Source organism: Mobula birostris, chromosome 20 (assembly GCF_030028105.1).
Source record: "Mobula birostris isolate sMobBir1 chromosome 20, sMobBir1.hap1, whole genome shotgun sequence".
Lineage (NCBI taxonomy): Eukaryota > Metazoa > Chordata > Chondrichthyes > Myliobatiformes > Myliobatidae > Mobula > Mobula birostris.
Genome location: NC_092389.1, coordinates 17,239,598 through 17,255,128, shown reverse-complemented (window position 1 = coordinate 17,255,128; position 15,531 = coordinate 17,239,598). Strand labels below are relative to the sequence as shown.

General features: G+C 36.7%; 1 protein-coding gene across 15 annotated transcripts in view; it reads right to left on the bottom strand.

Moving 5' to 3' along the window:
• gramd1ba (GRAM domain containing 1Ba) overlaps nucleotides 1-15,531 on the bottom strand; it is a 600,767-nt gene that overhangs the window by 38,343 nt on the left and 546,893 nt on the right. For 13 of the 15 annotated variants that reach the window (XM_072238333.1, XM_072238338.1, XM_072238327.1 and 10 more), the window contains 6 exons: nucleotides 14,452-14,532; nucleotides 12,256-12,371; nucleotides 6,279-6,435; nucleotides 4,098-4,275; nucleotides 3,443-3,481; nucleotides 1,378-1,521 (listed from right to left, as the gene is read on the bottom strand). In XM_072238333.1, coding sequence (XP_072094434.1) covers nucleotides 1,378-1,521; nucleotides 3,443-3,481; nucleotides 4,098-4,275; nucleotides 6,279-6,435; nucleotides 12,256-12,371; nucleotides 14,452-14,532 — 715 coding nt within the window. The remainder of the gene's footprint in view (nucleotides 1-1,377; nucleotides 1,522-3,442; nucleotides 3,482-4,097; nucleotides 4,276-6,278; nucleotides 6,436-12,255; nucleotides 12,372-14,451; nucleotides 14,533-15,531) is intronic. The other 2 variants (XM_072238331.1, XM_072238332.1) reach the window with 1 other exon arrangement.

Sequence of the window (15,531 nt, the reverse complement as noted above, 5' to 3'; positions counted from 1 at the left end):
TCAGTCATTTTTAAGCATGTTTTGTGTTAATTTTCACATTTAATATCTGCCGTGACCATGAAAATTCATCATGCTCTATTATTGTGTTTCAATTTTGTACCTTCACACTCTTCTGCCTTTAGCAAATGAAAAAATTTGTATTCCAACTGACTCCTTTACTGTGTTTCCCCATTTGCTTTAATGTTTGCGATTTAATTATAAATAACATTAATTCAAAACCCCATAATAAAGAATGGAATGGATGACTTTAAATTGGGAATTGAATTATGCATAAAAGCTGTGATTCAATTATTTCCTCTCCTCTAATTTTACCTTCAGACTACATCTGGTATTGAGTCTTCTATATAACATTGCAAACACTTGAAATTATGTATGAAATCAAAAGGTGCTCTCACACTTTAGATGTCACAAGTCAAATTATCAAATGTAAATGTTTCTAAGTCAGGGTAAAGAGAAATAAGAAATTTGTATGAAAGACAACATTTCAATACAAATATAAACAACATAATGTTTAACAATATACAATAATCAAGCTAATGCTCTTTAGTAAACAGTATCCAAATGACTTTTTTTTCCACCTACGTCTCAAAAAAGGGGTCGATAAAGCAGATACATCAAAATGAAATTTCTGAACTGAAGTTGGCAATTAATAAGTACCTCAAGCTGAAAACTTTCTCTATCAATGACATATTAAGTTATAAAATAAGACACGTTAAAGATGGATGAACTCAGCGGGTCAGAAGGGAAATAGACATTTGATGCTTTGGGTTGAGACCATTTATCTACACTGGAAAGAAAGGGGGTAGATAGCCAGTATAAAAAGGTCTATTCCCACTCTGGTCTCTTACCTCTTCTCTGCCTATCACCTCCCCCCGATGCCTTTCCTCCTTCTCTTTCTCCTATGCTCCACTCTCCTCTCCTATCCGATCCCTTCGTCTCCAGCCCTTTACCTTTCCTACCCACTTGGCTTCACCTATCACTTTCTAGCTATCCTCTTTCCCCTCCCCACACTTTTTTATTCTAGCATCTTCCCACTTCCTTTCTCATCCTAAGGAAGGGTCCTGGCCTGAAGCATTGACAGTTTGTTCATTTCCAGGGATGCTGCTTGACGTTCTGACTTCTTCCAGCATTTTCTAGCATCTGCAGAATTAGGGTTAGGGATAGGGTTTACAATTTGAATCATTTTCCATTTTTAAACACTTTCAGAACTAAAAATGTCAAACTATATAACTCATCTTCATTCTCCATGGTGATATCAAGATATAATTGAAAGAAAATTCTTTCCCATTTTTCTAGGTCTTACAAAAAATGGACTTTTTTTTGGAAATAGGGAGCTCCCCAGGTACAATTAACGAGGTATAATGAAAACTAGTGTACCAGTAAACCGTCGCTGCTCAAAGAAATCTCGTAGGAACTGGGAGTCAGTGAAGAGCAAATCATATAGCTTGTCCACATTCACATGAAAAACCTCATTAATGTACTGTCGGCCGTTGAGGTCTTCGTAGAATGCTTGTACTTCACCTGGTGTAAGGCATGGATTTAAAAATAAGATCAGACACAAATTTACTTTGCTCTAGAAAACTACATGATATACTGTTGCCTGGATATTATAATATTCAGAAAAATTAAGAATCTTAAATTTTCTTTTATTTGGCCTCATATCCTAATATGCAGTTACAGCAGTTCAATAATTATGGATCCATTAGGGAGATATTCAGATGGTAAGTTCTCCTGCTCTGATAATTCAAACTAACTAACTGCATGCTTGCTTGCTGCATTCCTTGTAATCCCTTCATTACTCAATAGAACAAAACTACGATGTCTCTGACTCTCTTGGTTACATAAGAAACTATTTCCCATCCAGAAGCAATATTAAAGTCAACATAAATTGGATGGGAGAAGCTCAAAGATTACATTAATTTTTTTTAATATTCATGCTTTTTTTTTTAAAAATCTAGACAAGGAACATTTATCTCCTGTCCTTCCTAAGCCACTGGAGTCCTTCTAATGAAGGTTCACCCACACTGCTTTTGGGGAAAGAGTTCTGAGATTAAGAGCAGCAATATCACTGTAATGGCAACTTGGAAGGGATCTTTGCAGATGGAGGTGGTCCTATGAGTCAGGTATCCTTGTCCTACTCAGTGGTGTAGGATGTGGGTTAGGGATTATCTATTCATTATACTATTCTCTCAGAAAATGAGAAATTAACTTTCCACTCATTACACTGTTCTGTTAGGAAAATGAACAATTAAAGTCACTGACCACATTTTTGCCTAGCAGTGTTAATAACATTCATCAATAAATGTCTATATGTCCTGAACAATCAACACAAAGCCTTTACTGCCTTTGATTTATTTTTACAGTTCAGAAGTAAAAGGCAATTTGTTTTGAATTCTGTGCTGTCTAATAAGCATCCATACGTATCATTTTTTGGTGACTATCACTCTTATAATTTGAATACTTGTGAAAACCTACTCCTGTATTATAATTTAAAGTTGCAATTAAGAAAAATACATTTTTGCTTGAATTGATTACCAGTAAATGATCCACATCATGTGTCAACTTTGGGGCTCAGTTTAAAACAGATAGAAACAACCATGCACTACAAAAGCAGGTTGAAAATCAAAAAAAAAAAAAATTGCAGTGGTAATGTGCTCATTTCTTTTACTTAGAACAACCTGCAAGTCACTTATGAACGTAGGGAATTGAAAAAGTAAAACTGCGTCACAAATGCAGTAACTTGTCTAATATCTTTGCTTACATGCAGTAAAATGCCCAATTTATTTGGAAGAAGGAAATTTCAACCCCATTTAAAATTAAAACAAGGCGATATATCTACTCACCAACACAATCCTTAACTTTATTATTGTATTCATGATATAATTGCAACTCTCCACAAAAGCTCCTTCACATTAATTTACAAAAAAGAAAAATCCTTTCATAATATTTTTTGCCAGAATTCCCAGTTGGAATAAAATTGTGAAATAAACTGCTAATCAGTTGGGAAAGAGGGAACTGGGTGGAGACAGAAAATGTGCTGTCTGTGGAAAGCTTAAGTTATAAGTGGATAATTCCACTTTAGCAGCCAGTTGTGTATGTATAATTCAGGGAATGAAGGGATGAAACGCTGTGAGGAATGTCTGCCACGTTTAACTGTAGGCAAATGAGTAGTTTGTGCAGCAATTCTAAAGATTAGCTATGTAATCTGAGATTACTATCCTGAATGTGAACAATAAATAAACATTTAATTAATTTGGGGATTTTGGCAGTAGAATTTGCATTTCTAAGTATGCTATTAAATTTGTCCATTGATTTTTAAATTGGGTTGAATTCCCCTTATAGGTATGAAACCTTTAAAATATTCACAAGACACAAAAAGATCTATTAAGTAATCTTAAAATCTTCAAAAGTTTGTTTATTGTTAAACTCAATGGTTCCATACCTGTCTTCAGTTTTTTAAAATCAGCTGTAGTTAGTCCCACTGAAATGAATGGAGACAGGAAATATGAAAGTGAAAACAGGACAAAATTTTGTAATGAGTGTCATGTTTACTCCAGTTTTATCACATCTCCCAACTGTACTTGGTGCTCATAATTGTGATTCCATTCGCTAAATTATGGTGGGGCAAGTATTCTAGAATTTACGCGCTTCTGAGATAATCAAAATAAACAAGGGTGCTTCTGAATATTTCATAAAATTTAAAAAAAACATATTTTTAAAAATGCTTGCTGTGCTCTATTTTACATGCAAAATTTCACTTATTTGTAAAAGTCTCACTGCTCTTTTCTGTCCCAAGGTGAGAGGGTTTTGCTCCCATGCAGTTTTAAAGCAGGTCAAGCTGGATAAAATTATGCAAAACGTGCCTTGGCTAATTTAAAATAATTCCCACAAAGTTCACATTTTCAGCATGATGGTCGATCAACATGATACGATCAATATCGTCTGATCAGTTTTATTGGACTATTTCATATTTACTAATAGTTGAAATGTCATTCTAATCGTAGATTTTTCCCCACCCTCCAGTCCAATCTGAGGTGATGGAAAACCTACTGATATAAGTTGAAAATAACAGAAGATTCACAGGTGTAATGACATACCCTCATCATGTGTTTCTGATGAGTCACTCAGTTCTGTTGGAATGTCCTCATTATCATTGAAGTCCAGAGATGGAGAGTTTGCAGACAAATTGATCTCATTCTTGTCAATGACCTGAAGATCTCCAATTTCACCTTCTAGCTGACAATCAACTTCATCGTCTGCAGTAATACCATCAAACTACAACAACGGAAATAAAATAAATTCAACTTGCAGCAGTAGCTCTAAAACTCTGTCGTGAATTAGAGGGTGTAGCTCTATTTGTGGTTGTTATTTCATTCCCCCATTACATTGCAATAAAGTCTTAGTTCTTAATGGTATCCTTAAAATATAAGTTTGCTGATTTTTTTCCATTGATTTAACTAAACTGAACCTGATGAATTCTTTAGTTTCTATAATTCTATAAATCCCATGTGGGATTAAAATGAGTTTACTTTTAATAGATATTGCATTGTGACCAAATAAGAGCAAGATTTTTTCTGTTTTCAGTCTACCTCCAATAAATTGAATAAATGTCATTGCTAATGACAAAAGATAGATATTAAAATGAGAAGATCTAATATGTATAAAATCTAATATTAATGAGTAAATCTTAAGCTACTGTGTAAGACTAGAGTGCTCCAACTAAGGTTCCTTAGGTAAAATGGGTCATCACTAAAGGATCTTATGTGCAAGAGTTGGTAAAAGGGAAGGAGAGAAGACAGTTAACTAAAGGAAATCATAAATAACATAAATCAAATCCACAGTCCTTTCCAAAACAGCAGCTGAACATGTTAAACTGCTGAAAGGGGAACGGTTGTTTTCTTGGGAAGATTTTCTACAAGGTTTACCACCAATCAGTGCATCATTAAAATGCCATCACAATTTGGAATGGAGAACAGTTCAATATATTACAAATTTAGTTTGCCATAGTTTTTAAAACTGATGTCTATCTTCAAGAAGTTTTGTTTGATACATCTGATCAGTGATCCAATTGCACAATCACATCCTGATTACTTGCAGGACAGTAAAATTCATGCATTTTAAAATTCAGAATAAAATTAAATATTTAAGTAAAGCTGGTACAGTCGCCATTTTCTTTTTAAATGTCCTTATTCTTCTTATTTAAAGATAAATAACATTTAAATATAGTTCCAAGAGTATTCTTGGAGTGACAAACCTAGAAAATGATTGCTGCTGGATTATTTAACCATGGGACCATCTCAGATGAGTTAGATTTTGTACTTATCAAGCATCCATAAAGATACAACAAGAAATTTAGTTGATGTTCCTTTCCATTCTTGGACGTAAAGCAACTGGTTGCAGTGCCTCAACTACCATTCTGACAGAAATCATTTAATTCAACATGATCAATAAAGTTTGTTTTTTGCAAACACTCTTCTGCAGGATTTGAAAAAGCATCTGAAAATATTCTGAAGGCTAATTGTTCAAGGCTATTTTCTATTATTTCTTATCATATTTTCTTTGATGACATGTTTGAATGAAGGTAAAGACTGTATTTACAGCTAATTTGTTTTGAAGATGGGAAGGCACTTTTTGCGCGATTTGTTTTTTTTGCGTGAAGAGAGGTTTGGGTTTTAATGTTCTTGTTGCCATTTGCACGATTTTTGTTTGCGCATGATGGGGTTTGACGTTCTTGTTGCCGTTTGCGCAAAATGCTTTTATTGTGCATGGGGTGGAATTGATGGCTTTCTTTGAAAGACTTCCGTGGCTTTCTTTGTTTCATGGCTGTCTGCAGAAGACAAATCTCAGAGTTGTATACTGCATACATGCTTTGATAATAAATGTATCTTGAACCTTGAAACACTTTTGAAAGAGTGGAATATGAGGAGTGCATTTTGTGGGGCACAGTCTGAGAACGTATGTGCTGCTGGTCATCCAATAGACAAAATAAAAATGATCATTTTTTTCTTCTTGCTCTTCTTCTGGAGTTCGCATCAGGTGAGGTACTCAAATTTGTTACATTAAATTTAAATATATGTTGAGTGAATGGATTATTTAAAATATTTATCCTTCAATTCCAGTACTTTAAATATGTTTTCCTTAAATTAAAATTGACTTTACTATTTCAGAAGCTCTGTAGAAATTGAAACGTTTCTTTCTTATTTCTGAGTTGCATTGTTACTACTTAATTTTATTGAACTTATTTTCTCGTAGTGAATTAAAACAAGTTATTCACGTACTGAGGCAGGAGCCTCATTGCTCCCCGTAGAGGTTAGTGTGCTGTTCGTGACTGATTTCTTGTGCATCTGAGGACTAGCATCCGTCTTTACTTCGACACTGCTCTTAGATGAGTTATCATTCACCTCTACTTCTTCGACTGGGATCTCCTCGCAAAACCTGTCAGACGCAAATATACATATATATTTCACTATAACTAAGAAAGACAACTTTCCATTCTGTTACTGTCTGTGAACCTTATGTTAGTTAAATATAAATTAAGTATAATCCCAATGAAAATAAAAACACAAGTAATAGAAACAGAAGACCTTTTGGCTCTTCGTACCCGCTCCGTCATTCAATATGGCTGATCCTTTATGTGAATGTCATTTTCTTGTACTTATTCCCCATTAATATTCTTTATTAGCTAAATGTCTACTGATTCCAGGCTCGAATATACACAATAAATGAAACTCACCTGCCCTCTTGCATAGAGAATTCCAAATATTCATCACCTACTAACTGAAATGGCTGAACACTTATTTTAGGATGACTAGTTTCAGACATTCTAGTGGGGAGAAGCATCAACTCTGCATAATTCTGCATAACTCTTCATAATTCATAAAGCTTCTGTATGTTTCAATGAGATTACTTTTCAATCCTCTAAATGCTAGAGAGCACAAGTTCGAAACGTTTTAATCTCTCCTCAAAAGACAAGCCCAACAAGCCTGGAATCAATCTGATGAACCTTGACTGTAATCTTTCCAGCTCTCCTTAGGTATGAAAACCAGAATTTGTATGCAATGCTTTAAACACAGTTTCACCAGGGTCTGGAGCAAAATGACTCATGTTCTCAAATACTCTTTTATAATTGTCTCTTCTGTTACTACTTGCTCTACCTGCATGTTAACCGAGATCATCTAGGATCTAGATCTACACATCTTCCTGTCTCCATTAAAGAAAAAAACCCACTTTTTTCCTGCTTAAAGAATGGCTTAACAATTTACCACATTAATTTACTCTGCTACATTCTTACCTACTTAGATAGTCAGTTCATGTCTCCCTGCAGCCTCCTCACTGCTTTATAGCTTTGTATAATCAGAAAATATAGATACATTATGCTTCATATTCTTGTCCAAATCAGTGATATAGATTGTGATCAGGGTCCCTGCAGTGTCCCACAATTCACTATCTCCTAATCTGAAAATTATTGATTTATTCTCACTGTTGGTCTGTTAACCAATTCTCATTTCCCATCAGCAGATTGTCCCTAATCATGCACTTTAAATGTCAACTGTACTCTTTTTCATAGATGTTGCCTAGCCTGCTGAGTTCCTCTACCATTTTGTGAGTGTTACTTTCAATGTGCTGTTGTATCTTCTATTGCGGCACTTCATCAAAGGCTTTTAGAAAATCTAAAAACATCACACCAACCACTTCCCTTTATCTATTCTGCTAGTTACAACTGCAAAAACAGGTTTTTCCAAATGCTATTTCTCATTCATACTCAACCCAATCCTATTTTAGGTGTGTTATTACTATTTCTTTAATAACAGAATCTTTTGTTTATGATGAAATTCAGTAGTAATTGTTATTTGCAACCTTTTTGCTGAGTTGTATACCAATTCTGAAGGTGTTAATTGAGTATATGTATTTATATATACGTATTAAGTGGCACGATAGCATAGCAGTTAGTGGAACACTATAACAGCGCCAACAAACCGGTTTCAATTCTACCATTAAGAAGTTTGCATGTTCTCTCTGCGACCATGTGGGTTTCTTCTGGGAGTTCTGGTTTCCTCCCACATTCCAAAGACATATGATCACGTGGGTGTAATTGGGTAACGTGGCTCATTGGGCTAGAAGGGCCTATTACCATGCTGTATCTCCAAATAAAAATTATATATTATAAAGATTTGCCCTTAAATGTTTCAAAATGTTTATTTTAATTTTTAAAAATATCAGAGCATTTTAATTCTCTATGTTAATAAAAACTGTCAACTTTCACAAATATCTTTTCTTTTCAATTCATTAATATCCTTGATCAATTCTCCAATACAAGTATTCATTATGATTAAAAATCAGATATCTTGATTTATCTGAAGCTATTTATGATGATGTTGATCTTCGGATGGACACGTGCTGAGATGACTGGATGCAACATAAGAGAATTTCTGCACTTTTTTTTTGAGCGGTACCAATCATTAAAATGCATGGGTGGACAAATAAATACAATAAGCTGTTTGTCCAACACTCAAAGTACGTGTGTCTATCTAAGCCAGGAATCTTAATTAAGTAACAACTCAATCTTATGGTCATTATCAGAGTTCAATACAAATGAATTTAAGTTGCTACAACATACCCTTAAAAGAGATACTGAACAAAGATTTACACTTGGATTGAAATCCAGGTGTAAATGTCAGATCTTAGAAGATATAAACTTGTAAGCTTTCAAATTAGACAGTTCCAACTCTTTTTATATGGTTTCATTTGAAGTAGGATTTTTTTGAGCTAATCTACAAAATATTGTGCATCATGTCAAATCAAAAGAAAAATTCCAAAACCTGTCAACAACAAAATTAATAACCTGAATTGTGAGGCTGAAAAAGTATTTGGTCCCCTTTGTAATTACTAGACTAACATTCCTCAGGTGTGATACTGTATATTACCTCACCAATTCAGTCAATTTGTTGATGTAGAAAATTGGAGGATCACCTACTTTCATTGAATTCATAAGAATAAATATTCCTTCTCTCTGTAAGGATCAACAATATGATAGATTTTCAACAGAACAAATCAAAATGAAGACAAAAGAACTTTCAAGACAAGTCAGAGAGATGATAATAGAGAAGTACAAATCTGGGGAAGAGTATGAGATCATCTCAACGGCACTTGAACATAGCTCAGAGCTCAGTGCAGTCCATCATCAAAAAGTGGGGGAAAAAATCAAACCACAGTTACACTGCCTAGTTCCCATCACCATCTAAGCTTAGTCATTGGACAACAATAGTATTTGTAAGAGAAGCTATTGTTTCGCCAACACTGACCTCTGCAGTAACCTGCAGAGGTCAATGGCTGCAAATGGGGATGAAATTCATGGCTCCATAATCTGTAAGGCCTTTCACAAAAAGGGTATTATTGGAAGAGTGCAAGGAAGAAACCCTGGCTAAACAAATAAGCATATCCTTGCCCATAAAGACTTTGCAATGCATCACTTAGAAGATACTGTAAAGATAAGGAAGAAGGTCTTGTAGTCAGATGAGATTAAAGTGGAACCCCTTGGCCTCAACACATCGCAGTATTTGTGGTGTAAAACTAATACTGCACATCAGCCAGATACCACCATCCCTACTGTTAAGTATGGTGAAGGTAGCATCGTGCTATGGGGATGCTTTTTGAGCATTTGCGGTAAGACCTCAAGATTGCTGTCCACCACCACTCCCCAACTAACCTGGCACAGCTTGAGCAATTTTGCAAGGAGGAATGGGCTAATAGAGACTTATCCAAAATAACTACTGGAGGTAATAGCTGCGAGAGGTGGTTCGACTAAGTACTGAGCAAAAAGTACTCTTGAACTGCTGACATTACAGTTTTTGAATTTTTAGTTTATCATGCTTTATAATTTTCCCTGTTCTTTAGGCTCTACTATGAAAAAAGGAGCATGTGATTCACAAATAAAAATTCTCAATTAAATTAATCAAAATCCCTGGTTGTAATATTTATTTATGTGGACAAAGGGTAGGGTGCTAAATACTTTTACAAGACACTGTATATATTTTAATTGACATGTCCCAATTGTTGCCCCATTATTTTCCCATCTCAAGATCTGCTTCATTCATTAGTGTTGCATAATGATAAAATTATACAGCATAGAAACAGGCTATTGGGTCCAATCATATACACCAACTAATGGACAGACTTCATATTAATTCCATCACCCAGAACTTGGTTCATAGCTCTTAATGCCAAAGTGATTCAAGTGTTCACCGAGAGAAGGGATTCACAGACTTCCCCATTAATAGTATTCGTCCATGGCATAAAAAAAGTTGGTAACCCCTGATCTAGAGTTTCTAGACACTTCTTAAATGCTATCAGCAACTTAGCAACAATCACTCTTTCAGGCAGTACCTTCCAGGTTCTTACCACTCTCTGGGTGAAGAAGGTCCCCCCTCACGACCCTTTTAAATCACCCCCCATACCCTAAATACCACTTAGTAATCGGCATCCAATTGTGAAAACACCTCTGTACAATCAGCTTCAGTTTCCTGTTGCCAAGACAATTTTGGAATTAAATTGGCCAACTTGACCTGGATCCCATGGCCCTAATATTTTGAACCAGTCTCCCATATGGAACCTTGTTTAGTTACTAAAGTCCATTTAAATCACATCTATTGTCTTGACCTCATCAATGTACTTTGCTATCACTTCAATAATTTAATGATTTTAATCAAACTGCTCAGACAAAATCCACCCTTGACCATGCAGCCATGTTGGCTGCCTCTAATCAGTCCCTGCCTTTCCAAGAGACCATAAATCCTCTCCTTCAGAATGTTTTTCCAGTATCTTCCCTATCACTGATGTTAGGCTCTCAGGTCTACAGTTAACAGGCTTCTTGCTGCTGCATCGCTCCATTTGGCTATGGAGATATGTCTACTTTTAAGCCCAACAAAGCATTAATATCCATCAAAGTTGCTGGTGAATGCAGCAGGCCAGGCAGCATCTCTAGGAAGAGGTGCAGTCAACGTTTCAGGCCGAGACCCTTCGTCAGAGACCGTCCTGACGAAGGGTCTCGGCCTGAAACGTCGACTGCACCTCTTCCTAGAGATGCTGCCTGGCCTGCTGCGTTCACCAGCAACTTTGATGTGTGTTGCTTGAATTTCCAGAATCTGCAGAATTCCTGTTGAAAGCATTAATATCTCCTTTTTTTATTTTTGGAGATCAGCACTAGACTTTCACCTATCCCTTCACTGAATTCTCCAACTACAAAGTCTGAACACCAATGAAAGATATTCATTAGGATCTCACTCTGGCTCCACATACAGATTGCTCCTTGATGAGTCCCAGTTTCCCCAGTGGCTCTTTTGTCCTTCATATACTTATGCAAAGCCTTTGGAATTACCTTAACCCTGTCTGCTGGCGATTTCTTGTGACTCCTCTTAGCCTCAATTTATTCTTTAAGGGCCCCACTACATTTTTTATTATCATGATAGGCCCACCCTATCATTAGCTTCCTATATTTGTCATATGCTTCATTTTTTCCCTCTTTATCAATACCCTTCGACACCCAGGATCGCCTAAACTTGTTACCCTAGCTTTTATATTTACAGGAATATTTTGGTCTTGACCTCTTGTTATTTTGCCTTTGAATGCTTCCCACTGTGCAGACGTAGACTTATTTGCAAATAGATACTCCCAATCTACCTTTGCTAGGTCCTCTCTTGTGTAATAAAAGTGCCCTCCCCAATTTTAACATCTTAGTTACTGGTCTATTACTATCCTAATCCATATCCACTTTAGAATATACGGAATTATGGTCACTATCTCCAAAATGATCCTTCACTGACATCTTTCCACTTGACTGACTACATTCCCCAAGATAAGGTCAAGTAATGTAGCTTCCTTTGTCAGTTTATCTACTTACTGTATTAAAAAGCTCTCCTGGACACACTTCCAAATTTCTCCCCTCTCTGACAATCTCAGATACTATTTGGAAACTGAAATCTCCAATGCAATATTTCTATTTTTCTGCAAGTCCCTGATATCTGTCTACATATTTGTTCCTCTTTTAATTGTGCATGGAATAATTGTCACTTGGTACACAGGAAAAAGGAATATACTATCTCTCTTGCCTTTCTTCGATGAATGCCATTTTGATGTGGAACCTAGTTAGTTAGTCGTCTCCACTCCCACCTAATTTTGTCAGTTCTGTTGGTGTTATGTCACAGTAAATCAGTACAAAGAGAAATGGCTTTGTTCAAAGGAAAGAAAATGTTTTCTCACCCCATTGTGTTGAAGTCATCATCTGGGGGAACATAATCTTCATCATCACTGGTCAGACCAAGCTCATTCCCATAACACTGATGAACAAAGTGCCACAGCTCTTTGGGACAAAGAGGCTGCAACCATAGGATTAAATCCACAGTGATTATAGAATAATACTAAAATTAATGTGAGACCATTATTTTGAATAAAATATAATTGAATTTGCATTAACCAATAAATATACATTAAACTGAATTTTAATTCAAAAACAACAGAAAACAGTTTTAATGCCAGGAACTTGCATGCTTATTTTGAACAACTACCTCAATTTATCATGTCTGTTGAAATGTGCTAGATATATGCACAACTTTTAAATACATAAATTACATTTATCAAATAATTTATCAATTAATTTTTCTTGCAACCTCCTTATTAACTGTTTATACTATTAAAAATGTAGCACATTCTAGAAATATTAGTTTTATTGAATGCTCCCCAAAGTGGTCAATATGTTGATGCTAGCACAGGTAAAATTTGCTTTCACTGACCAGGTCTCAAAGGGAAGTGGAGATCAAAAATTCAGTCAATATCACCACAAACTTCAAAAGCTCCAGACAGGGTTCTGATAGATACTTCCCTCAAAAAAAAATCTACTTTTGTAATGAAAACCAATCATACCACATTTACTGCAAGTCACACAAAATGCCGGAGGAACTCAGCAGGTCAGGGAGCAAAGGTAAACAGTTGACCTTTCAGGCTGACACCCTTCTTCAGGACTGAGAAGGAAGGGGGAAGATGCCCAGAATAAAAAGGTGGTGGGAGAGGAAGGAGGCAAGCCAGAAGGTAAAGCCAGGTGGGTGGGAAAGGTAAAAGTCTGGAGAAGAAGGAATCTGATAGTGAACAATAGGAGAAAGAGAAGGAGGAGGGGACTTAGGGAGAGGTAATAGGCAGGTGAGAAGTGAAAGGTCAGAGTGGGGAACGGGAGGGGGGTGATTTTGTTCACTGGAAGAAGTCGATATTCATGCCATCAGGTTGGAGGGTATCCAGATGGAAAATAAGGTGTTGCTCCTCCACCCTGAGGGTGGCCTCATCTTGGCACAAGAGGAAGGAGGAGACCATAGATCGACTCGTCTGAACGGAAATGGGAATCAGAATTCAAATGTTTGACCACCAGGGAGTCCCGCTTATGGTGGATGGTGCGGAGGTGCTCGATGAAGCAGATCAATGTAGAGCAGGCCGCATCAGGATCACCTGGCACAAAAGACAACCCCGAAAGATTCGCAGGTGAAGTGTTGCCTCATCTAGAAGGACTGTTTAGAGCCCTGAACAGAGGTGAGGAAAGAGGTGTATAAGCAGGTGTAGCACTTAGGCTGCTTGCAGGGTTAAGTACCTGGAGGGAGATTAGTGGGGAGGAACAAATGAACAAGAGAATCGCAGAGGGAGCAATCCTGTGGAAAATGGTGGTGATGGTGGGGTGGGGGAGGAGTAAAGATATGTTTAGTGGTATAATCCCTTTGGAGATGGCAGAAGTTATGTAGGATACTGTGTTGGATGCAAAGTCTGATGGATTGGTAGGTAAGGACAAGACAGACTCTATCACTATTGCGGTGGCAGTAAGATGGGGTGAGCGCGGATGTACGGGTAATGGAAACCTCTGATGTCCTGGAATAGAAAGCTGCATCCTGGGAACAGATGTGGAGGAGGCAAAGAAACTGAGAAAAGGGAATAGCACTATATTTACAGTTCTTAAATGAAGAAGCTGCAGGTCCGTTTTGGGCAGAATGCCATAATTTATCTAGATAGTTCCTTCCAATGCTTATTTCAGAAAGTGATGTCAAATAAAGAACAATGTTCAAGTGTTCAAATGGGAACTGAAAATTCCTCTTTGATCTGCTTTTGCATAAGACATCTGTTTCAATTATGGTTATATTTTTTATGAGGTTGGTCTCCTTACATTTTGCAGCTCCTTTTTCCCCGAGGTTGTGAAGATACATAGCAAATTTTTGAAAATGTAGTTTTACATGAAAACATAATGCTTAATGAATGACTTCTCTTCAAAGCATCACGCCTGATCTCTGATCTTTTGAAGTCGGAAGGAAAGGAAACATTGCAATTTTTACTTTATGGGATATTATCTTCATATTCTATTAGGTTGCACTATTCAATATTATTACGTTAATATATATCTCAATTTTTAATAGCTTTAATTGTTACCTTTTCAAGCAGTGCATTCTGCCAGAGTCTGAACATCATCATGTAAGTTCTGTCCCGGGCTCCAAAAGAAGTAAAAAAGTGCTACGAACAAGATAAATATAAACGATTAGCCCCACAATACAGAAAAGGACATTTTTAAAAATGAATTTCAAAAGATCTAATGTCAAGCAACCTTAGTCATATGCTGTAGAATATCATTTGGTGCAATCATTTGCCCTCTGTGCAGTTGCAAAATATGACACAAATTTCAACTATTGTGGAGGTATGAATTCCTAGAGCACAGAGCAACCATTTTTAAAAAATCACAAATATCACAAGTACTGCAAGAACATCTTCACCATGTGAAATAGCCTTTCCAGGACAATACTGGTTCAGCTGTCACTGACTTCATATCAAGGAACATGAAAATGCATTGCATAGTTTGCGATAAGAGGCAGTTTTGAATCTTTCTCTCGAGCCCCTTCCATCAGAGTATCCATTTTGGGAGTCCGGTATTGGATGTACACTAGTAGCGTGGCCTACCCTAAGCAGCCACATGAGCATAACTGGTGCCTCAGTACCAGTGCCTGAAATGTTGGCCTGGGAGAGTACCCTGCGGTTGCTTCATTTATGTTTCTCGTGAATTTAGAACACATGAAATAACCATGCTGGTCCTATTTTCGAGTGGTTTAACTGGCTGTGTAGGTAATCCAAATCTCAGGACCATACCTAAGGGAGATCACTGCTACTTAATAGACTGTAAGTTGAATGCCAGGTCTGACGTCATCTTCAAAAATGCTTTTCCTCAATAAATGGTGTGACTGTGTATTGTAGCCAGTGGTGAATTTCATCATCTTTGCCTTTGCCAAGAGGTAGATTCTGAGATATAGGCAAAGTTCACATTTTCCGGGCCCTTACCATGAGCTATCAATGTGGTGTTGCAGAGGCAGTTTGGAAGAGGGAACTTGGTCTTACTGAAATTTGAACACACTTTGCAAAGGTTTTATACATGCTTAAGTGCACAATTTTGAGTATAAAGTGTAAAATGCAGCTCTCAATTGACAGAGAGAACTCAGGTCACTAGCTTTCTAACAATATCAA